The sequence below is a fragment of the Scyliorhinus canicula genome, chromosome 7, assembly GCF_902713615.1.
Source record: "Scyliorhinus canicula chromosome 7, sScyCan1.1, whole genome shotgun sequence".
NCBI classification, from domain to species: Eukaryota; Metazoa; Chordata; class Chondrichthyes; order Carcharhiniformes; family Scyliorhinidae; genus Scyliorhinus; species Scyliorhinus canicula.
Genome location: NC_052152.1, coordinates 187,017,059 through 187,041,319, shown reverse-complemented (window position 1 = coordinate 187,041,319; position 24,261 = coordinate 187,017,059). Strand labels below are relative to the sequence as shown.

Genomic DNA, 24,261 nt, shown 5'->3' with positions numbered 1-24,261 from the left:
CACCCCTCCTGTGAACACCTCCTCCCCCCACCCCCTTACAACACCCTACCTGATTCCTACCTCACTTTGGGGTGCGGGCCCTGGGTTGGCAGTAAAAGCGGGCCTGGTGCATGGGATGGAGGAGGATGGTGATCTGCTCTGGAGTGAGCTCTAGTGCTCCGCACCATTTGATTATGTCTGACTCATGGTGCAGCAGCAGGAGGTGGTGCTGACCATGCGTGTCATCGAGACCAACACCATATGGGTGGTGTCCACGGTGGAGCCCTTGGGGGCGAAGGTTTTGGCCATGGGTCAGGGTGTTCAAGGCCTAGGCACTCTGTGCGCATGGTGGCTGTGGCCCAGGACAGGGCAGCCCTATCACAGGCAGCCATGTACAAGGGCCACGTAGACATTGCAGTGGAGCTTCACAGTTGAGGGCGTTGGCAGCATTGCTCGGGCGCTGGCCGATGTGGCCCCTGGCCCAGTCAGTGCCGGGCACCATGGGGGCCTCTGGCTCTGATGCCCATCAATGCTGCCAATGGTACCAGTGGTTAGCGCTACTCATGCAAATGGTACGCTGCACGGCCCCCTTCCGAAACATCCTGCAGGGTGTACTGTGGGCATTGCCTTGGGTGGGCTGCATGCTGACCCGCCGGTGGGTGGTGGCCAGTTAGGGGGGAGTTGGTGGGATGGAGGATGGGGGCTGGGGTGCGGTGATGGGACTACCCATGCGGCCAGTGGCACGCTGCAGAATCACGGACCATGGTGGGCGGTCAGTGGGGTGCACAGCAAGCTGGCTGCCTTGCAGGCCATGGCAATGGCGGCCATGACCCAATGCCCAGGTCTGGGGGGGGGGGAAGTCACCCAGACCCCACTTCCCAGCCCCTGGTCATCCCCCAACACACTCCTTGGCCCCCTCCCCCGCCACAGGCCTGGTAGATGTTACCCTCCCATCAGCCAACCCTGCCAGTGCCTCTGCATGTCCAACCTCCTCGCTCTCCCTCGTAAGCCACTTTTGAAACATCAAGTGAAACTCGCCATCGGTAATTTCCCCCGGCGGAGGCAGAGCATCGCGGAGGCCCCAGAGAATACCTAGTTAGGCTCGCTAATGATATGCGAACGGCATTTACTGTACATGCGGAGTAGAACGCATTGACGCTGCTTTTGAGGCACCGGAGCATGGCAATCTGCCATCCGCCTGTATTGTTCCTTGTGTCTTAATAAAGCTCGTAGTCTCAAAGTTGGAGTAGATGCTTTATTGTGAGTTTGTTCTGTCTTCAGTGCTTAACTTACAGCTACCTCAATGCTCTCTGCCTGTGTCCTGCTGCCAATTCCCCCTTCTGTGAAGTGCCCTCACTTCCTGTCCCTCTGTATTTATAGCTCTCCCGTGCTCCCTCTAGTGCTTGCTCAGTTGTATTGCATCTACACAGATCTACAATCACCACATCCCCCCTTTTTTCTTTACATATTTTCTGTACAAGAAAGAAAGTAAAGAAAATTGTACAAAACAGTTAGATTACTTACGATATGTGTATCTATACAAGTGATGGTGCTATTGCATATTTTACAAAGCCAATTTATATTTATGAGTCCAATCTTAATAAAAACATTTATGAGTCCAAACTTGATGAATTTGTTGATTGAGTTTTTTCTTTTTCGTTGTTGACGTGGTGATATTGATATTGCAACTCCGTTGTGAATGTTGTCGGTGTTCTTGTTATTTTAAGTAACCAATACGTCATCCCGAGGTGTTTGCATGGTCGAACCACTGATGTTGACTGACATGGACTTTTTTCTGTGCTTGTGGTATCGATTTAGTATGTCATCTGCCTTGAAAGCTGGTGTGCTTGCTTGTTCTGGAGCAGATGTGAGTTTGTGAGATTCATTGTCATCCAATGGCATGTTTGTAGTCTTGTCATTGTTTTGCAGTGTGCTGTGGCATTGTCCTTCATGTGCAGAGTTGTACCATTTTGTACAAGTCGTAGTTTCATTGTTGTTGTTTCTGTCTTTGTTGTTTGCGTTGTCGTTCTTGTTGCTGCTTTTGTCGTTTCTGTCTTTGTTGTATTCATTGTCGTTCTTGTTGTTTTTGTTGTTTCTATCTTGGTTCTTGTCATGCTTGTTGTTGTCTTTGTTATGCTTCTTGTTGTTTTTGTTGTTCTTCTTGTAGTTTTTGTTGATGCTGTTGTTCTTGTTTCTGCAGTGCTTCTTGCGATTTTTGTTGTTCTTATCACGCTTCATGTTGCTTTTGTTCTTGCTGTTGTTGTTCTTGTTTCTGCTCTGCTTCTTGTAGTTTTTGTTTTTCTTGTTGTGCTCAATGAGTGTCCCATGTGGATAATTTGAGTAATTGTCACAGTTATTGGTGCGAGTGTCCTTTGTGGTGTCTGTTACATTGAATGTTTCGTCTAGAGAATTATGTGAATGATCTGATGTTGCATTGACGCTGATGACATCAGTCATTTGTGGTGGGTTTGCTTCCTCTTCCTTGCTTCCTTGGTGCTCCTCCTCTGGAGTCATTTGTGGTGGATTTAATTCATCTCCTTTGCTTTCTTGGTGCTCATCTTCTGGAGTCAAGTTCTTCACGATTTCATTTTCTTGTTGGTCTTGGTGCTCCTCTTCTGGAGTCAAAATCTTCACGATTTCTATTGATGTGGTCTCTCTGGACTCTTGGTGCTCATCTTCTGGAGTCAAAATCTTCATGGTTTCTATTGATGTGGTCTCTCTGGACTCTTGGTTGGCCCTACTCTGTGCTTCTGTACAGACGAACTGAGAACTGTCAGTCTCGTTATGATCCTGTACCTCCTGTATGTCGAGTGTGATCACCTTGTCACTGTTTTCGCATGCAGTGGGTAGATGTACATTGTCTTCTTTTTGATTATGTGAGCTTGGTAGACTTTCATAGTCTGCTTGCGGTTGCTCAGAGACGGTGGGTTGACGTTCATGGTCTTGTTCATCCATGGTGTTCGCTAGGGAGTGTTTGCTTGCTTCCATTTTGGAGTCTTTCAACGAGCTATCTGTGGAGGCTCGCGTCACTCTCTTTGTGGAGTCTTTCATCACACTCACTGTGGAGCCTGTCATCGCTCTCTCTGTGGAGTCTTTCTGTGCTCTCTATGTGGTGTCGTCTTCGTCTTGGGTATTGCTGTCATCCAATGTATCGACGATCTGCCATGGCACCATGGTGTTGGATTCATCTACCACGAGTAGATTCGTGTTGAGCTTTGCGACCGTGTTGCTGATGCTGTGATCAGCATATCTGAATAAATCAGCCATGTCTGAATAGTATTGTTCGAAAAACAAATCATCTTTTTTTGTTTCGGATTTGGTATCGTTCTCTTCACTTTGGGTGGTGCAGACTGCTTGTTCCAGGGTGTTGTGAGAGTTATTTTCAACTGCTGGTGTAAGTTTAGGCGTTTTTCTGTCTTTTGAGGTAAGAAAATTGGGTTTTACAGCTTTAAGTATCTTGTTTTTAATTTTCGGGCATTTCCCTTTTAAGTGGGCGTGGTCCGGGTCCTCAGTCGTCATGACGCTCGTGGCGTCATGCATAGGATTCGATGGCGCATGTGCAAATCGGCCTGCCTTTACTGTGCGGTTTTGTGTCCACTGCAGATTTCAGCGTTTTTTCTTTCTGAAAAGTTTAAATTACCTTTTCCTTTCGATCTGAACTGGATTTCAGCGTTTTGTCTTTGTGAAAAATTCAAGTTATTTATTCCTTTCGATCTGGACTGGATTTCAGCGTTTTGTCTATGTGAGAAGTTCAAGTTACTGTTTCTTTTTGATCTGTACTTTTCACTCACGATTTCTAGACTGAACCCTTTCTGTTCTGATAGTGAATGTTTGAGTTTTGCATCACTCAGTCCCTGTGCAGTTTGGCCTCTGAGCATACTGTGCTGTTCAAATTCCATACAGTACTCTTCAAATTTTTTTTGTATTATTTGTAAGTTGTTGCTGTCTTCAGCTTTTGAGTATTTAAAGCCATTATATACTTCTCTAGCTTCATGTCTTGCGATGAGCATTGCTATTTTCATTTCGTCTGAGGCTGCTGCTAAATCATTAGCTATGATATATATATCGAACACTTGTTTAAATCTTTTCCAGACATTACTTACATTACCGGTTAAGTCCAGCTGAGGTGGGGTTCCAACCCACATCATCGAATAAGCGAGGTCTTCCCAAGTCGAATGCCCGGTAGGAGTTTTTCTTGCCATTTTGGTCTTTCTGTATCTGCAGCTGAGTAATCTTGTAGTAAGCGTCTGAAGCCACTCCTGGGTACCATGTGTTGTTCCTTGTGTCTTAATAAAGCTCGTAGTCTCAAAGTTCGGGTAGATGCTTTATTGTGAGTTTGTTCTGTCTTCAGTGCTTAACTTACAGTTACCTCAATGCTCTCTGCCTGTGTCATGCTGCCAATTCCCCCTTCTGTGAAGTGTCCTCACTTCCTGTTTCTCTGTATTTATAGCTCTCCTGTGCTCCCTCTAGTGTTTGCTCAGTTGTATTGCATCTACACAGATCTACAATCACCACAGCGCCCACCGACCAGCGCGATTTTAGCTTCATAACTGATTCTCCGCCCAACCACCTATCCCGATTCCGGAGTTGGCCAACGGAGAAACCCGCCCTATGTTTTTTCGATACTGTCATAAAGGCATAGCACGTAAATGAGAAATACACTTGGTGGGCACCAGGGGTAATGGTGTTGGTGTGGGAAGAGAAACTATTCTCTGGCTATGACTGGATATAATGGAATGAAATGCGAAAAGGCAGCCCTACCCAGCTTGGGTGAGGGAGGAGAGGTTTTGGAGCAGGATGCCAAATTTCGCAGATAAGTTGAAAACAATGAGGAGGGATAGTTTATCATATAGTATGTCACAATCCAATGCTAAATTATTCTTTTTATTAAATAACTTCCATATGTGCACTATTTCCTTCTTGTCTTAGGTTTCTGACTAATGTGAAAAAATTTTTTTTTAATATGTAAATTTAGAGTTCCCAATTCTTTTTTTTCCAATTAAGGGGCAATTAATCAGAGTACCTCCCCCCCCCTCCCCATACATTGGTACTGAGGGGAGGGTACCCTGTTTCTCCAACACAAAATTAGTGTTTGTACCATTTGGCCTTGTATATATTTTTACTGTTTTAATAATAAGATATGGCCAATCCACCTACACTGCATATCTTTTTGGGTTGTGGGGGTGAGACCCACGCAGACACGGGGCGAATGCGTAAACTCCACACGGACAGTGACCCGGGGCCTGGATCGAACCCGGGTCCTCGGTGCCCTGAGGCAGCAGTGCTAAAGACTAATGTGAATACTTTGTGGACATTCCAAACGGGAAAAAATTAATTTGACAGTCAAGAAACATCCAATGGGCTTTCCAATTAACCAAGAAGGGGTACCATAAGGGCGGACATATTGGCCGCCAAGAGCAGGAGTGTGGAGGGAGTTATGGCATTTGGAGGCTGTGATGAAACCTGTAGTTGATAACGCTAACAGTGAGTCCTGAGTTAGAATCTCCAGAGCTTTATTTGCAACACCGGCAGCCTTCTGGAACCAGTGAGAATGAAGCCACTGCTAGTAGATGTGAATCAGAATTAATGGTCAGGCTACCACTGAGGACATTTGCCCTTCATTAAAAAGACAACCAGGATCCTGGTTGCCAGCAGCCATTGCCAGCAGGCTCGAGACTGTGCAGGCCTCAATCGAGTCTGCAGTTAAAATGGCTGCCCATCCTGGGGACTTGATGTGACTTTGCTATTACATTTCAGCCCCCTCTCCTTTGAGTCGTGTTGCCTTCCTTTGCAGGATCTCAGGTTAGTTAAATCTTGGTGATGAAAGGGCAGCACGGTGGTGCAAGTGGTTAGCACAGTTGCCTCATGGAGCCGAGGTCCCCAGGTTCGATCCCGGCTCTGGGTCACTGTCTGTGTGGAGTTTGCACATTCTGCCCGTGTTTGCGTGGGTTTCGCCCCCACAACCCAAAGATGTGCAGGGTAGGTGGATTGGCCACGATAAATTGCCCCTTAATTGGAAAACATTAATTGGATGCACTAAATTTATTTAAAAAGTTTTAGAACATAGCATTTACATGCAGAAGGAGGCCATTCAGCCCATCGAGTCTGCACCCTGCCCACACCTCCACCCTATCCCCATAACCCAGTAACCCCACCCAACACTAAGGGCAATTTTGGACACTAAGGGGCAATTTATCATTGCCAATCCACCTAACCTGCACATCTTTTGACTGTGGGAGGAAACCCACGCACACACGGGGAGAACGTGCAGACTCCGCACAGACAGTGACCCAAGCCGGGAATCGAACCTGGGACCCTGGAGCTGTGAAGCAATTGCGCTAACCACTATGCTACCATGCTGCCCACCCAAAATAAAAAATCGGTGGTGAAGGACTCGGAATGGAAGGGCAATCTCCACCCTCACGGTCTTAGGGCCCGATCTGACACCGGAATTAATCGGTGGTATTCTATGACCATGACAGTGGCGCCAGTCCCAGAGCAATTCATGGTCCGTTAATGGGCTAGCATCAGCGCCACGTGGAACTCGAGTGATTACAATGGCCAATGGTGCCTGATTCAACAGGGTCGGGATTGCCACTCAAGAGGCTGACAAGCTGCAGCTGCACACAACAGCCGCAACACCCCGGAGCACCAGTCCGGGGACCACACTGACTTTCCGTCACAGCTATCTCCAACCCCCTCCACCATCGCAGAGACACGTACCTCGGTTGGGCACTTTAGGGAAGAGGCTCCTGGGGCATTATCTGACGCGGACCACACATGTGCAGCGGTACAGCAGGTGGAAGTAGGAAGCCCCGAGAAGACGGACGGTCGGAGGCCGGCCCGACCCCAGGGACTAGCTGTCATCCAGATGGGCCTCGGGCTTCGGGAAAGGGAGGTCCCATCGATGCTGGAGATGCAGACACAGAGCCGGGGACTCCAAAAGAGGTTGTCAGCAATTATCCAGTGCCTGCAGGTGCAGTTGGAGGAGGTCACCTGCCTGCAGGAGCAGCAGGCTTGCCGACAATGTGTGCTACCCAGGCAAACAGTGCACAGGTAGCGTACGCGGTTGAGACCTTGGAGGATAAAGGCATTAGCCATGGGTCAGGCTGTCCAAGGACTGGGGCACTCTGTGCGAGCGATAACCGAGAGAGAGTACAGGTATATATGTACCAGGACATTGCAGCAGCACTCCACAACTTGGCCGAGTCACAGCGGGTCATGGCTGCGGACATCCACGGCATTGCCTGAGTGGTGGTTGACCTGAGCCAGTCCCAGAGGGAGGTGGCCCAGTCCCTGTGCTCCATGGCCACGAGCATGGTTGAGACGAGAGCGGGCCTCCAGGACTGGCAGCACCAAGGGGCGGGAGAGCTCCCGGAGCTCACTCCGGCCACACCCCCATCCCAAAGAGTAGCCGGGGCCAACGAGCACACTGAGGGAGGAGGAGGTGATGGGGCCTAATCCATTGACTCCCGCAGGTGCCGGAACACCAGTGTCTCGGACTTTCCCAGACTCCCCGGTCCCTGGTGCATCCGATGGGCAGCGGGCAGAACAGTGTGGCACCATGCCACCTGGGACACACAAGAGACTGCCAGGCCTGCCCAGGCCCAGTTGCTCCAGAGGACGGCTGCCAAAGGGGATACAGATCAAAGGGCACGAACTGCAGTAGGCCGCCTCCACCCCTGATATACCACCTGGGGATCCACCGAGTTGCGAGATAGCATTGACTGGGCTAGGGCACAGTTTGTACAATAATGTTCACCTTTTCACAATAAACACCTGCGCCCAACGGTTTCAATCTGCCTCGGTTCTCCGTCAGAAGTATGTGAGGGATGGGCTGAGTTGGCCTATGCTGGGCTGAGTTGGGCTCCGCTGGCTGCAGAGAGTGAGCAGTGGGAGAGGGTGGGTGCAGATGGTGGTCGTTAGAGGTGGGCACGGGCCAGGGACCCCAGTTCAGCCACCGCTCACCGCTCAGCACTCCAGTACTCAGTCCCACCACCCCCCTGCTCTCTCCCCCCCCCCCCCCCCCCCCCCCCCCCCCCAAGCACCCGTCACCACCTCCAGCAGTGTTCAGTGGAACCGTGTGATGGAATGGCCAGTTCTCATGCAGGAATCATGCAGGTGGATGGTAGAAAATGCTACCATCTGCAGCAGTCAGACGTTGTCAAACGATGCGGAGCAGCAGATCTCATCCTGCAGCGGGTGGTCGTCATCCATCAACCCAGGGCCCACACCCATAGTGAGGCAGGTAGGAATCATGGAGGGGGTTAAAGGTGTGGGGCAGGGGTTTGGCGGGCTGTTGGTACAAGGAAGGTGGACATGGGATGCGGCAGTTTGCTGGGGGGAGGGGGGGCTGTGGGGGTGGGACGGGATGTTTGTGCCACTAGCCAGGCTCCGTAGTCAGCGGAACTTGTGGCGATTAGAGCATCACGTGCACAGCAGCCCTGGCCCCATGTGCAGCCTCCTGTGCCAAACCGGACCCATGTCCTGCCCAACCCTGCCCTCCCCTCATCAAACAAGGCCTGGTGTTCATCCTCCTCCTCCTGCATGTCGTCCCACTGCTGCGCGATGTTGTGGAGTATGCAGCAGGCCACCACGATGTGGGAGACTCTCCCAGCGCTGTGCTGGAGGGCCCGCCCAGAGCAGTCCAGGCACCTGAACCGCATCTTCACCGCACTGTTCCATTGCGGCGCTGGTCGCGGCATGAAATGAAATGAAATGAAATGAAAATCGCTTATTGTCACAAGTAGGCTTCAAATGAAGTTACTGTGAAAAGCCCCTAGTCGCCACATTCCGGCGCCTGTTCAGGGAGGCTGTTACGGGAATCGAACCGTGCTGCTGGCCTGCTTGGTCTGCTTTCAAAGCCAGCGATTTAGCCCTGTGCTAACATGACCGACATTGTACGGGTTTCTGTGTTTGTCTGTCACCTCCGGATAGGTGTCATGGGCCATGACCACAATGGCCAACCCCTGTCGCTCAGGAACCAACCCCTCACCTGAGGATGTGCCTCGAATGTGTCCTTGAATGACAGGTGCAGGTACACATGAGTCCTGATACGGTGCCTCCTTCCCAACTCTTCCTGTGCCTGTTGGGCAGCGGCAGGCTCCTGTTCCTCTGGGGCGGGCTTCGCAGCTCAAGTGTCCTCCATGAGCAGTTCCTGCTCGTACAGCTTCAGTGCACCCCCCAGGGTTGCGACGGCTAGGTTGATGGCACCATTCCAGGTTGAATTCCCAAATCCACTATCTGCAGGGGGTGAAAGACAGACATGTTAGCATGGTGCATAGCCCTGTGCCCAACCAGGTCCAACAGGCTACACAGAGACCCCAGCATGCACTGCAGCCCCTGCATCCCCAGGTCCATCTCTCTCCCCTGCCACCCCACACCCACCCTCGGCCGCTCCCCCGGGACTCTGCCCTCTGCACCACACCCCTGACCCCATTGGTGCCCGGCACTGTGAGACCCACTGGTCCCAACACCCATCACTGCTGGAAGGGGTACCGGTGGCTGGCGCTACCTATACCAGTGGTATTCTCTGCGGCCCCCATTCGGCACGCTTCTGTAGGGGCTACCATGGGCATTCCCCTTGATGTGAGCCGCATAATACCCGCCAACAGATGGCATCCGGTGGGGGAGGGGGGAGTGGAGCGTTGCAGGTGGCTGGAGGTACAGGTTGGGGTGGAGGGAGGGGTTGGGGGGTGTGGTACGTGCATCCATATGGCCAGCGTCACTCTGCGCAACCACGGGTCACGGTGGGCGGTCAGTGGGTGTGCAGCAAGATGGCTGCCTTTCAGGCCGCGGCAATGACGATCCATGCCTGGATACCATCCCAGTCCTGGGGGGGGGGAGGGGCACCCCGATGTCATAGCCCATCCCCTGGACATCCCTGTCACCTCCCGCTACACCAACCTCCGGCCCTGGCAGATGACCTCACCCCACCACAGCCAGCCATGCCAGCGCCAGGACCAGCAGCCCGTGGTCGCACCTCTGGGAACATGTTCGAGCTTCTCTTTCTCCCTAAGCAGTCACGGCGCCTGTTTCCTGATTTTGAAAACCGCAAGTGAAACTCGCTGTTAGCAATTCCTCCCATCGGAGGCGGGGCATTGCAGAAGCCCTGGAGAAGATTGGGTCGAGCCCGTTAATGATATGTCAATAGCGTTTACAGTATGTGTATCCTCTCAGGGCAAATTTGACCCTTTCCAATTTTATAAATCCCGCCATGTCATTGATCCAGGTCTCCACACTTGGGGGCCTCGCATCCTTCCACTGTAGCAAGATCCTTCATCGGGCTACTAGGGACGCAAAGGCCAGGACACCGGCCTCTTTCGCCTCCTGCACTACCGGCTCCACCGCAACTCCAAAAATCGAGAGTCCCCACCCTGGTTTGACCCTGGATCCAGCCACCCTCGACACCGTCCCCGCCACCCCCTTCCAGAATTCCCCCAGTGCTGGGCATACCCAGAACATATGGGCATGGTTCGCTGGACTCCCCGAACATCTGGTGCACCTGTCCTCACCCCCAAAGAACCTACTCATCCTAGTCCCGGACATGTGGGCCCGGTGCAGCACCTTAAATTGGATGAGACTAAGCCTCGCACATGAAGAGTTGACTCTCTCCAAGGCATCCGCCCGAGTTCCGTCCTCTATCTGCTCCCCGAGTTCCTCCTCCCATTTAGCCTTCAGCTCCTCCACTGACGACTCCTCCACCTCCTGCATCACCTTATAGATGTCAGACACCTTCCCCTCTCCGACCCACACCCCCGAAAGCAATCTGTCCATCGTCCCCCGCGAGGGCAGCAAAGGGAATCCCTCCACCTGTCGCCTAGCAAACGCCTTTACCTGCAAGTATCTGAACATGTTCCCTTGGGGAAGCCCAAATTTATCTTCCAGTTCCCCCAGGCCCGCAAACCTCCCGCCAATAAACAGGTCCCTCAATTTACTGATGCCCACCCTTTGCCACCCCCTAAATCCCCCATCCCTGTTCCCTGGGATGAACCGATGATTGCCACCCAATGGAGCCTCCATCGAGCCCCCTGTTTCCCCCCTATGCCGTCTCCACTGTCCCCAGATTCTTAGGGTCGCCGCCACCACCGGGCTCATGGTAAACCTCTTAGGGAAGAGCGGCAACGGCGCCGTTACCATGGCACCCAGGCACGTACCTCTACAGGACGCCATCTCCATTCTTTTCCACGCCGCCCCTCCCCCCTCCATCACCCATTTACGCACCATTGACACATTGGCCGCCCAATAGTACCCCAGAAGGTTGGGCAGCGCCAGCCCGCCTCTATCCCTCCCTCGCTCCAGGAACACCCTCTTCACTCTCGGAGTCCCATGTGCCCACACAAAGCTCAAAATACTGCTAGTCACTCTCCTAAAGAAGGCCCTGGGGATAAAGATGGGCAGGCACTGAAAGAGGAACAAGAACCTCGGAAGCACCGTCATTTTGACGGACTGCACCCTCCCCGCCAACGACAATGGCAGCATGTCCCACCTCTTGAACTCCTCCTCCATCTGATCTACAAGTCTGATGAAATTATGTTTGTGAAGAGTCCCCCAGTCCCTGGCCACCTGCACCCCCAGGTACCTAAAGCTCTCCCCTGCCAGCCTAAGCGGGAGCCTACCAATTCCTTCCTCCTGGTCTCCAGGGTGCACCACAAACACCTCACTCTTGCCTAAATTTAGTTTATAACCTGAAAAGGTCCCAAACTCAGCTAGCAGCTCCATCACCCCCGGCATCCCTCCCACCGGGTCCGCCACATACAGTAACAGGTCATCGGCATACAACGACACCCTATGTTCCTCCCCACCTCGCACCAAACCTCTCCACCTCTCTGAATCCCTCAACGCCATCACCAGCGGCTCGATTGCCAGTGCAAACAACAAGGGGGACAGGGGGCAACCCTGCCTGGTCCCTCGGTAAAGCCGGAAGTACTCCGACCTCCTCCCATTCGTGGCCATGCACACCATCGGGGCCTCATATAGCAGTCTTACCCATCTAATGAACCCTTCACCAAATCCAAACCTCCCCAACACCTCCCATAAGTACCCCCACTCCACTCTATCGAAGGCCTTCTCCGCATCCAGCGCCACCACTATCTCTGCCTCCCCCTCAATCGCCGGCATCAGGGTGACATTCAACATTCCCCCCATATTCGTGTTCAGCTGCCTTCCCTTCACAAAACCTGTCTGGTCCTCGTGTACAACCCCTGGCACACAGTCCTCTATCCTGGTGGCCAGGATTTTTGCCAGCACCTTAGCATCTACGTTGAGGAGAGATATGGGCCTGTATGAACCACACTGCTGGGGGTCCTTGTCCTTCTTTAAAATTAACGAGATCAGCGCCCGCGACATCGTCGGGGGCAAAGTCCCCCCTTCCCACGCTTCATTAAGTGTCCGCACCAGCAAGGGGCCCACTAGGTCCACAAACGTTTTATAGAATTCCACCGGGAACCCATCCGGCCCCGGTGCCTTCCCTGACTGCATCTGCCCGATCCCCTTAACTAGCTCCTCCAGCTCAATCGGCGCACCCAACCCCTCTACCTGCTCCTCCTGCACCTTCGGGAAAGAAAGCCCGTCGAGGAACCTCTCCATTCCCCTCCTCTCCCCCGTTGGCTCCGACCGGTACACTTCCCCGTAAAAGTCCTTGAAGACCTCAATTCACCTCTACCCCCTTCTGCACCACATTCCCACTCTTGTCTCTCACTCTAGCAATTTCCTTAGCCGCATCCCGCTTGCGGAGCTGATGAGCCAGCATCCTATTCGCCTTTTCACCATGTTCGTACACTGCCCCTTGTGCCTTCCTCCACTGTGCCTCCGCCTTTCTAATGGTCAGCAAATCAAATTTAGCCTGCAGGCTGCGCCTCTCCCCCAACAGTCCCTCCTCTGGTGCCTCTGCGTACCTCCTGTCTACCTCCAGCATCTTTCCTACCAGTCTATCCCTCTCACTCCTCTCCCTGTGTGCCCAGATGGATATCAGCTCCCCACGAATCACTGCTTTCAGGGCTTCCCAGACCACCCCCACCTGAACCTCCCCCGTATCATTCACCTCGAGGTACCCCTCAATACTTGCCCAGACCCTCCTACACACGTCCTCCTCCGCCAACAACCCCACATCCAACCGCCACAACGGGCGCTGGTCCCGCACCTCCCCCATCTCCAACTCTATCCAATGCGGAGCGTGGTCGGAGATTGCAATGGCCGAATACTCGGCCTCCTCCACTCTCGGAATCAGTCCCCTACTCACCACAAAGAAGTCTATCCGAGAGTAGACCCTATGAATGTGGGAGAAGAAAGAGTACTCGCGTGCCCTCGGCCTCACAAACCTCCATGGATCCACCCCACCCATCTGGTCCATAAACCCTCTCAGTACCTTGGCCGCCGCCGGCCTCCTACGTGTCCTAGAGCTGGACCGATCCAGTGAAGGATCCAACACCGTATTGAAGTCCCCCCCCCATGATCAGACCTCCCGCCCCCAGGTCCGGGGCCCGTCCCAACATACGCCTCATAAAGCCCGCATCGTCCCAATTTGGGGCATACACACTAGCAAGTACCACCTTCTCTCCTTGCAGCCTGCCCCTAACCATAACATACCTACCCCCCTTATCCGCCACCACCTCCGATGCCTCAAATGACACATTTTTCCCCACCAGAATCGCCACTCCCCGGTTCTTCACATCCAACCCAGAGTGGAAAACCTGCCCCACCCATCCCTTCCTCAGACGGACCTGGTCCGCCACCTTCAGGTGGGTCTCATGAAGCATTGCCACATCTGCCTTTAGCCCCTTCAGATGAGCAAGTACCCTCGACCGCTTCACCGGCCCATTCAATCATCTCGCATTCCAGGTGACCAACCGAATCAGAGGGCGTCCCGCCCCCCCCTCCCCGTCGACTAGCCATAGCCCGTCAACTGCCCGCCCCAGGCCAGCACCCCCTGCCCGACCCAGTCCCCACAGCGACAACACCTCACCTCTGTCCTCCCAGCCCCCACCAGCTTCTTCCTTACCCTACCAGTAGCAACCCGGTATTCCCCTTTCCCACCCCTCCCTTCCCCCCAGGCTAGGAACCCTCCTAGTCGCGAACCGTCCTCCATTGTACTTCCGTGGGTCAGCTAACTTCTGCTGACCCTGGAAACTCCCGCCAATAACCCGACCCCTTCCAAAGTGGGATCATCCCCCAATCTATCCCTCCTCCAGGCACCGCTCCAGCGCGGGGAAGAACCAGTTAAGGCCCCGCCTTCCCCCATCATCGTCTCCACCCCCCAGCCCCGCAGCGCGGGAAACCAGAGGTGCACTGTAAATTCTATGAAGTTAAATATCCACTTTTGTTTCTGGAGCCTGTGCTATCCGTAGTGATGCATTCATCTGCAGAGCCAACCTGAATTGTTCTCATAGTGGTCAGTGCACAAGATGAAAGTATTATTCCAGAAGACAGTATGACTCAAAGTTGCTCTTTACACATTATAAATCAGAGACGAGTGCTAGAATTTAGGAGTAAAATACCTGGCACAAAATGTGAGCCTCATTTCCAACAGCAATGTTAGCCATCCATACACGATGCCCTTCTGCTGAAAAGATTGAGGTGCAAGCAGGTACTGAAGGGAAAGTGAATTTTACAAATTGAAACACCAGTTTATTACAGCTGTGAGCTGAATTAGTCCTTCAGGCATCTGTATGTGAGAGTCAAATTATTTGTGAAGAGGCTGGTGCGAATAAAGATGGAGACGGCAATCACAAGGAGCTCTTAACATCCAGCCAATGCTTGGATTAATGTCCAACAATATCCATCTGAATTTTACTGCTGCGGTACTATTTTGATATTTTAACAGTTTACCAAAGAAAGAACTGATTCTGCAGACTTATTTTTATTGCAAAGCATCAGAATCCTATGAAGTTATTTTAACCAAACATAACTGAGCTACTAGGAGTTAATAAGACTGTGAATCATTTATCACCGCAGTTCTCAGTCAGTCAGAGAAAAGCTGAATTGAGGCAGGTGGACTGCTGTGCGGAAAAGTAAATAACCTTTGACTATAGTATAGCAAAAGGTCGCATGTTGGAAGCAGGCACCAGCAGTTAGGTGCAAGGCTTCAAAATCGTTGTCACAACAATAATTAAGAATATATTAATTGCGGAGGCAGAAGAAGCCGATATTTTCATTTTGCAGGCTATCATAACAATGATTATGCATTTAATCCTACAAGCAAGCTTTGCAGGAATCAAGAATATATATGGCTCATTCATAAATACTGTCACAAGCACAGTGGCCCTAATATACTGGTCGGCAAAAGCAGGTTTGTTTATAGTTACAAAATAAAAAACGCCAAACTTCGAATGCCCAGTTAGTGTGCAGGATTAATGAAGGCAGAATGTCGAGCAGAATGGAATACAAGATAGATTTTTGGAATCATATAACCAATATAAATTTAAAGTTCTCGCAAATGCTCCTCGCGCACCATGTGATTAACTTTGTTAAATACCTGCCAATATTAATGCAAATTATCAAATGAAAGATTAAAAAGTACTGGTTTAAACCTCTTTGACCACAGCAAGGAAACTAGCCATTGACCGCACAAAGCTACAGGAGTGGAATCAAATGAAAGGCAAGTTTGCAATTGCCTCCGAGACAAATTATAATGCTATTTCCCCGGTGGTAAAAGAACAGTTTTCCTGGAGATGGAGGACAATGTACTTGACTGAGGAGAAAAGTAATGGAAACAGTGGCCAAATATCAACAACAAATTGAAAACTCTTTGAGCTCCTTAAGAACCAATTTGGCTGAATTTTCTTGAGCTATTGAGCCTTCTCGAGTTAGCAGCTGAGGATTAGTTTTGACCACTGCAACCACACAGAGGCCAGTTGTAGTAACTATGCTTTGGCCCTAGCATGTAATTAGATTAGTATCCTACACTTGTGGGCAGCACGGTAGCACAGTGGTTAGTGCTATTGCTTCACAGCGCCAGGGTACTAGGTTCGATTCCTGGTTTGGGGTCACTGTCTGTGCAGAGTCTGCACGTTCTCCCTGGGTTTGCATGGATTTCCTCCGGGTGCTCCGGTTTTGTCGCACAAGTTCCAAAAGATGTGCTTGTTAGGTCATTTGGACATTCTGAATTCTCCCTCAGTGTACCTGAACAGGCACTGGAATGTGGCGACTAGGGGATTTTCACAGTAACTTCATTGCAGTGTTAATGCAAGCCTACATGTGACAGTAATAAAGATTATTATTGCATAGATTTTTCTGGTATGGATGATTCAGTGACACAGTTCAGAGCATTTATCCAATAAAGTAATTTACCGAGCATTTAAAATATTTTGAGAGGTGCTCGTTGTATCTTCCTAGATGTTACTTGCAAAGCAAAGTTGAACGCTGGTTATCCTCAACTGCACTAGTCTGCGGGTGACCATCACATTTTCAGTAATGAGAGCATTGACAGTGGTCTGCAGTTTGACCATGAGCTGTGGCGCATATGGTCAAAGACATATTACCCCTGACTAAGCGAAGGGTAGGAATAATTGGGTGTTCCAGTTTGGATAGTTTGCTCGTGTAGAAACTTCACCCAGGTGCACCTAAACTAGAAGCATCAACATCTGCAAAATGAACATAGAACATACGGTGCAGAAGGAGGCCATTCGGCCCATCGAGTCTGCACCGACCCACCCAAGCCCTCACTTCCACCCTATCCCCGCAACCCAATAACTCCTCTTAACCTTTTTTTGGACACAAAGGGCAATTAGCATGGCCAATCCACCTAACCTGCACGTCTTTGGACTGTGGGAGGAAACCGGAGCACCTGGAGGAAACCCATGCAGACACGGGGAGAACGTGCAGACTCCGCACAGACAGTGACCCAGAGGGGAATCGAACCTGGGACCCTGGCGCTGTGAAGCCACAGTGCTATTCACTTGTGCTACCGTGCTGCCCATTATGCAAGTCCCCATGGCTTGCACAATTCTCCCTCCAACTGTTCAGATTCCATTTTAAGAGGAATGGAATTTTTGCAAATATTGTGATGGTGCGGAAACACTTCTCGGATGAGCTTAAGCTAGGAACTGCTACAGTAGATGGAATACCTGCATTATTTAATAAAGCTAATCAAATGTTATAAGAGGGTCTGTGAGGATATCACAATGAAGGCAAACTTTAAATGATCAATGCTTCATTGCTAATAGAGTGGCAAGGATCATTTTGTCCAGTTGTGCATTCAGCTCAGTATTAACTATAACTAGGCTGGTTTAGCTCAGTTGGCGAGACAGCTGATTTGTGATGCAGGGCAAGGCCAGCAGCGCAGGTTCAATTCCCGTGAGGTTATTCTTCTCAACCTTGTCCCTTGCCTGAGGTGTGGTGATCTTCAGGTTAAACCACCAATCTGCTCTTCTCCTCAAAAGGGGAAAGCAGCCCATGGTCATCTGGGACTATAGCGACTTTACCTTAACTAGAATTGGCATTGCCGCTGCCGCCAAGCCCCAAGGAACCTGCTTTAGAAACTATCGTAACAGGTCAGAAATATCAGCATCTAGTCAATTGTGCTGGCAGAAGTTGGCCAAATCCAGAACCATCAGGTTCAACTCTGCCATGCAATGTCATTCAATTGTATTATGATCTCTGTAGAGCAAGCATTTTCAAAGTGCGGGTCACGGGCAGGTGTAGGGAGGGTCACTGAGCCATGCTACACGGCGTTCCCTATCACGTGAATTCATGCGCAACAGCCCAGCAGCCGGCTTTTAACAAGCAGCTTTAGAAATGACGGCCGCAACCAGCAAAAAAATGGGTGTGCACCAGCATGCATGTCCGCTCATCAGTTCGCACGAGCGGGGCCCAGCAAGAAGCACCGCCTCCTCCTGACGTCAGCGTGCTGACCCAGGAGACAATTAAAAATAAACTCAATGCAATCTTCCTGCCTGAAGCCAGGCAAAGAACAGGTCATGCGCCCTGAACGTGAATCCTCCATTTTGGCAGCGGCAAACAAGTAAATGAGGCTCAATTCTCGCATAAAAAGTAAGAGAAAATGGTGGGTCGCGAATGTCAGCCAGTGTGGGTCGCAAAAGGCGGCCGGCGTGGGTCGCGAAGGTCGGCCGGCGTGGGTCGCGAAGGTCGGCCGGCGTGGGTCGCGAAGGTCGGCCGGCGTGGGTCGCGAAGGTCGGCCGGCGTGGGTCGCGAAGGTCGGCCGGCGTGGGTCGCGAAGGTCGGCCGGCGTGGGTCGCGAAGGTCGGCCGGCGTGGGTCGCGAAGGTCGGCCGGCGTGGGTCGCGAAGGTCGGCCGGCGTGGGTCGCGAAGGTCGGCCGGCGTGGGTCGCGAAGGTCGGCCGGCGTGGGTCGCGAAGGTCGGCCTGCGTGGGTCGCGAAGGTCGGCCGGCGTGGGTCGTGAAGGTCGGCCTGTTGGTAAAAATTGGTCCTTGGAAAATAAGTTTGAAAAATACTGCTGTAGAGCCTGATAACGAATAAAGAGAAACTCAAACCTCCAGTTATTATTTGAAAGAACTGTCTGTGTGGAGTTTGCACATTCTCCCAGTGTTTGCGTGGGTCTTACCCCCACAACACAAAAAAGATGTGCAGGGTAGGTGAATTTTGTCATGCTAAATTACTCACTAATTGGAAATAAAATGAATTGGGTACTCTAAATTATTTTTTAAATAACTGAAAGAACAACACTTCAAGATTTTATGTTTAAAACAAAAAGCTTTATTGTATAAGAATTAAACAAAGCATACACTAACTTAACATAGTCCAGAAATGGAGTGTTGCTGAAAAAAATGTGTTATTCGTCAAAGCTTTTCATCTTGTACTCAGCAAGACAACCACAAGATTCTAATTTGGAAATACTTATACAATAATAATAATCTTTATTGTCACAAATAGGCTTACATTAACACTGCAATGAAGTTTCTGTGAAAAGCCCCTAGTTGCCACATTCAGGCACCTGTTTGGGTACACAGAGGGAGAATTCAGAATGTCCAAATTACCTGTATTTTAGACTCAAAAAAATTACAAACTGTAAATTTTACTTCCACCCAAGAGTTTATACATTACACAATGACTGGGGTTCATTCATTTCTCCTGAAACTAAATCAAGGTATGCCACAGCTCTCTGGAACTTCCTTCAGTTCTCCTTCGTATTCCTGGGAGGTTCAAGATTCTGGGGTCCTTCCACAGCATTTGGCCAAGTAATCCTCCAAATCCCCTTCAATACCTCACAATTGTAGATCCCTTCAGCTCAAGCATGGCCCTCACTCACATTCTTGCTCAGTAACTTTTAAAATAACCCCTCCTTGGTTTCTTATGGCCCTCTACTGTGGTCCCCCCCCCCCCCCCCCCCCAACGCTCCACTTGGTTTCTCACAGCCCTCTGCTGTGGTTCTAACTATTTAAAAGCTCCTCACAGATTCTTTCTCTGCCTGTCTCAAAGCTGTTGCCAAGTTGACCGCCTGTTTGTGTGAGAAAACCACCATATAAAACTCCAAACAAAAAACAAATACCTCATTGCATAGTCTATTTTAGTGGAACATGGCATAGCTGGAATATCCAAAGATAAATTTAAACTAATTATCTTTTCCTTCAAAGCAGCCCTTTGACTCTGGGACCTACATAATTAGTTTATATCTCTAACAGGATAACTGCAGGGGATCACCTGTTGTTTAGGCTTTTCCCATTTCCAACTCTGCTCTTAAATAAACACAGGCTACCCTTTGATTGGTACATACTTCAGGTTTGTTTACCAGCTTCTTACACACACACACACACACACACACAGTGTTTCATTTATTTAAATTCCCCAAACTAAAAAAGTTATACTTCTAAAACGTATATAAAAAACACATTCATAGCATTTGTTTTTTTAAATTTAGAGTACCCAATTATTTTTTTTTTCCAAGGGGCAATTTAGCGTGGCCAATCCACCTAACCTGCACATCTTTGGGTTGTGGGGGTGAAATCCACGCAGACATGGGGAGAATGTGCAAACTCCACACGGACAGTGACCCAGGGCCAGGATTCAAACCCGGGTCCTCAGCACAACAGTCCCAGTCATAATCACTGCGCCACATGCCGCCCCTATAGCATTTGTTTTACACAACTGAAGCAGATGGGAAACAAATCAAAAAAACTTTTGAAATTGTTCGTCACAATGTTAATTCAGTGCTTGGTAACAAAGTTCAGCATGACCATATCTCGTCCTGAAGAAACATTTTTAAATTATTTTTTCATACAGTAGTTTATATTCCAAAGGATTAGTGTTTTGTTACAAATGGTCGCCATGATTCATTAAGTCTCCGACAAAGCCAGGTTCAATTCCAACTCCAGCCAGCCTGCAATATCACACATTGCACTTCATACAGATTCAAGAATTAATTTATTTACAATGCAATCAATTTTCTTCAGTGTCTGTGCTGACAACGTGAAAGAAGAAAACCAAGATTATTATTTTTTTTAAAGCATGATGAGAATGTAATGAAAAATTTATTCTGAAGCATGTATTTCTGAAATGTATTTTATGATACCGACATATTGCCACTTTTGCACAGATTAGAAACAAGGGAAGGTAAAATTTGGTAGTCAGGTCCTAAGTATACTAAAGCCAAATGGCTTAAATTTTCAAACAGAGGGTAAATTAACACAGGCTTAAATTTGTGCCAGCTACAATAACATTTCCACTGCAATTCTTTTATATTTTAGAAGACAAATATTTTGCCTGTTCTGAGGGACTTCAAATCTGTACAAGCACTTGTGCACAGGCATCTTCATTCCAGTAAGGTCCACAGCATTACTCAGATCTACAGATTATCTCCACAGCCCAGTTACCAATTCAACCATAAGATCCAGATCCAAATGTTGCAGATGCAATGTGAAACATTTTGTAACAATATGTATTGATTTTCATAAATAGTTACATTTGGCTTTTACTGCAGATATTAACACATACTTTCTATCTTAGAAAGCCTTGTATATATTTTAGCTTGATTTTGAATTGTTTGCCTTCTTAATACAAAGAAAATATCCTATATAAAAAAACCCAACAGCAATGAAATTCACTTACATTTCAGAAGTATGTAAAGTGTGCTGATGACAGTGACAAATGTGAGTTTCAATACATTTAATCATTGGAAACAATATTTTAAATCTAAAAGCAAACAATACATCTTCATGCAATGAGCGCACCATTTCAACAGATCAGTAAATTAATATCACTGCAAATGGAGTAAACATTATTGACAAGAGAGATTCTTCATTTTATTGACTTCCACAAAATGCAAAGGAAAGCTCTCCAGTCACATTGTGATGTATGACATCTGAAAATTTTCATCCACAATGTGTTTGAAGCAGTTATAATTTATGATCTTAATATGAACAATTGTGCAATGACCTTCCACCACAAAATAAATGGGAAATCTCAAACGCAACATCAATGAAAATGTAAGGGCAACAAGAGACAAAACTACCCCCAATAGGTTTCTAGCTTGAAAGGCATCGTCAGGAGGCTTCTGTTAAAAAAAAAAGTTAGAGGGAAAAGGGAGATATTTCAACCGATCTTCAGTCTTAAAGATCACATCAAAATACATAGAACATATTAGCAGGATGGAAAGTTCTGGTCATCTAAATTCAATTCTCGTCTGAACACAGGTCCCAAATGTTGCTGGGCTGCTTAACTCAGGTATGCAAACGAATTTCAAACTGTTTTTATGTTACGGTCTTGCTGTTAGCTACTGACATGCCAGTCTCACTGAACCCCATGCACAAGGTAACATTGTCAATTCTTTTGTCACAGAAACACATGCCCTAAAATGTCCAGGAAGGGATGTTGAAGAAAACAAAATAGCCATTAACATTGCTCCCTGGCATTGGTAGGTGGAAAGGTCCTGAAGTTACAAGGGAAACCAAGAGACCCCTCGTGGGATCCAGCCTAGGCTTTTTGGAGTGATTTTGTAATTTTTATGCCTGCAAAATAAATATGCTGAATTATATCTAGCGTATTGGGGCACATGAAGTCATATGAACTTCTATTTGGCCTGTGAACACTATGGAAAACAGAACACCAATGGTCACACATGCACAATGACCAAATTGTTGTAAGCACTTATCCCCATTTACTATTCAGGGAGCATTCCACTGTAGTGTATAAATGTGGAGGAGTGCTGCATGTAAGTTGCTCTCCTGAGATCACAGTGCATGGCAATATAAAAGAACCTTTAGTTGTACTTGTGTGTAGCTATTTTCAATGAAGTATAGGTGTAAAATCAGTAACATAATGAAGATGGTTACAAATTGGTAATTTTTTTAATTTTCAGAGGATGCAAGAAAGATGGGATAATAACATTGCTGTTGCAACATTCTTGTGAAAAACTATCTTTTATGTAATTAACACCGAATTTAAAAAAAATGTTTATTCAGGAACAATGAGCACAAAAGCAGAACCACCACGGAAATTTCCATGTGATTCTCAGTCCACTCCGTTCTCTTCCAGTAATCTATCTCTTCTTTTTGCTCTCTTTCTTGGCTTTCTTGCCCGATGAAGGAGTTGTTGGCTTTTGCTTTTTAGTGACATCCAAAGGCTTTGACTCCGATTGGTCCCACTCCTGAAGTTTGGATGAAAACAAAATATTTTAAAACTATTCAGTAACATTTAAAAATATCAAAAAAATTAACATTCTTCCCAATTTATGGTACATTCTAATGATGGGAAAGGTTTAATAAGGGCCCAATGCAAAGTCATTTCACAAGAGTTAACAACTTTGCGGACAAGCCTATTACATGGCACTTTATCAAATGCCTTTTTGAAATCTATGTACGCCACATCAAGGACATTGCCTTCATCGACTCATTCTATTACCTCATCAAAAATATAAAGTTAGTCAAACACAATTTGCATTAATAAATCCATGCTAATTTCCTTTTATTAATTCACACTTGTCCAATGGACTGTTGATTTTCTCCCAGATTATTGCTTCTAAAAGATTTTCCACCACCAACATTAAACTGTCTGTCCTACTGTTGCTGGGTTTACCCTTACACTTTTGGTGTATTATTTGCAATTCTACTTTCCTCTAGCAATATCCCCATATCCAAGGAGGATTTAAATAGTATGGCCAGTACAGTTACTATTTCTATTCTTTCCTCAACATCTTCAGATCCATCCCTTTTGACCCTGGTGACTTATCGACTTAAGTATCGACAGCCTTTCTAGTATCTCCTGTTTATCAAGTTTTAGCTCATGCAGAATCTTGTACCCTTACTTTGGAAACATCTTCTTTCAGCTGCAAAGTATTCATTTAGTACAGGGGTGGGCAAACTACGGCCCACGGGCCGCAAGGTCTTTATGCGGCCCACCAAGTCATTAAAAAAAAAAATTTTTTTTTTAATTAAATTTTTTTTTTAAGGTTAATGGGGGGGGGGGGGGGGGGGGGGGGGGCTGTTGGGTTACTTACTGGTATAGGGTGGATACGTTGACTTGAGTAGGGTGATCATTGCTCGGCACAACGTCGAGGGCCGAAGGGCCTGTTCTGTGCTGTACTGTTCTATGTTCTATATGAGGCGCCCAGAATCATAACCGGGTGAAGTAATTATTTTACTTAATATGCTATGCGGCCCTTTAAAATTGTGAATTTCTGAATGTGGCCCTTGCACGGAAAAGTTTGCCCACCCCTGATTTAGTACCTCAGCCTTGCCTTGTCAGTCCATAATCAGCCCTGTTCCATATGAAACATAGGGATGTCCAGTCAGAAACAAAATGATCAAGATTACCTAGCTTTCCTTTCACTAACCTGGTAGTTGCATAATACAACAATAATGGAGTGGTTGACTAATTTTGGTAACCAATCAAGGTCAATTATTCTGCAATAGACTCGGTTAAGACATGAAATGCTCAGTGGTGAAAGCTTAGCAAATGAGAAAAAGGAACAGTATGCCATATGGCCTTCAATACAATCATAACTGATCAACACTTTGCTATCTACTCCCCACATCCCTGGATTATCTGAGACACCAAAGATATATCTATCTCTACCTTCAATATATTCAATGATGGAGCATCCATAACCTTCTGGGGTTGAGAATTCCAAGATTCACAACCCACTGAGCCCCAATTGATTGACCCCTTATCCTGAGACTGTGACCCTGAGTTCTAGCTACCCCAGCCGTGGGGGAAACAATCTCTCGGTGCCTACCCTACCAAACCTCTTCAGAAGTTTGCATGTTTCAATGAGCTTACTTCTCATTCTTCTAAACTTCCAAGGTATAGGCTCAATTTATTCAGCCTATCATATGGCGGTCTCTCACCTCACAAACAAATCGAGAGAACCGTT

At 48.3% G+C, this 24,261-nt stretch overlaps 1 protein-coding gene across 1 annotated transcript in view; it reads right to left on the bottom strand.

Moving 5' to 3' along the window:
- Positions 1-21,171: 21,171 nt before the first annotated feature.
- Positions 21,172-24,261, bottom strand: part of manbal (mannosidase beta like) — a 60,732-nt gene continuing 57,642 nt past the window's right edge. Inside the window, exon 3 of the mRNA XM_038803490.1 lies at positions 21,172-22,536. Within this exon, the coding sequence (XP_038659418.1) occupies positions 22,429-22,536 (108 nt within the window). The 3' untranslated portion in view covers positions 21,172-22,428. The remainder of the gene's footprint in view (positions 22,537-24,261) is intronic.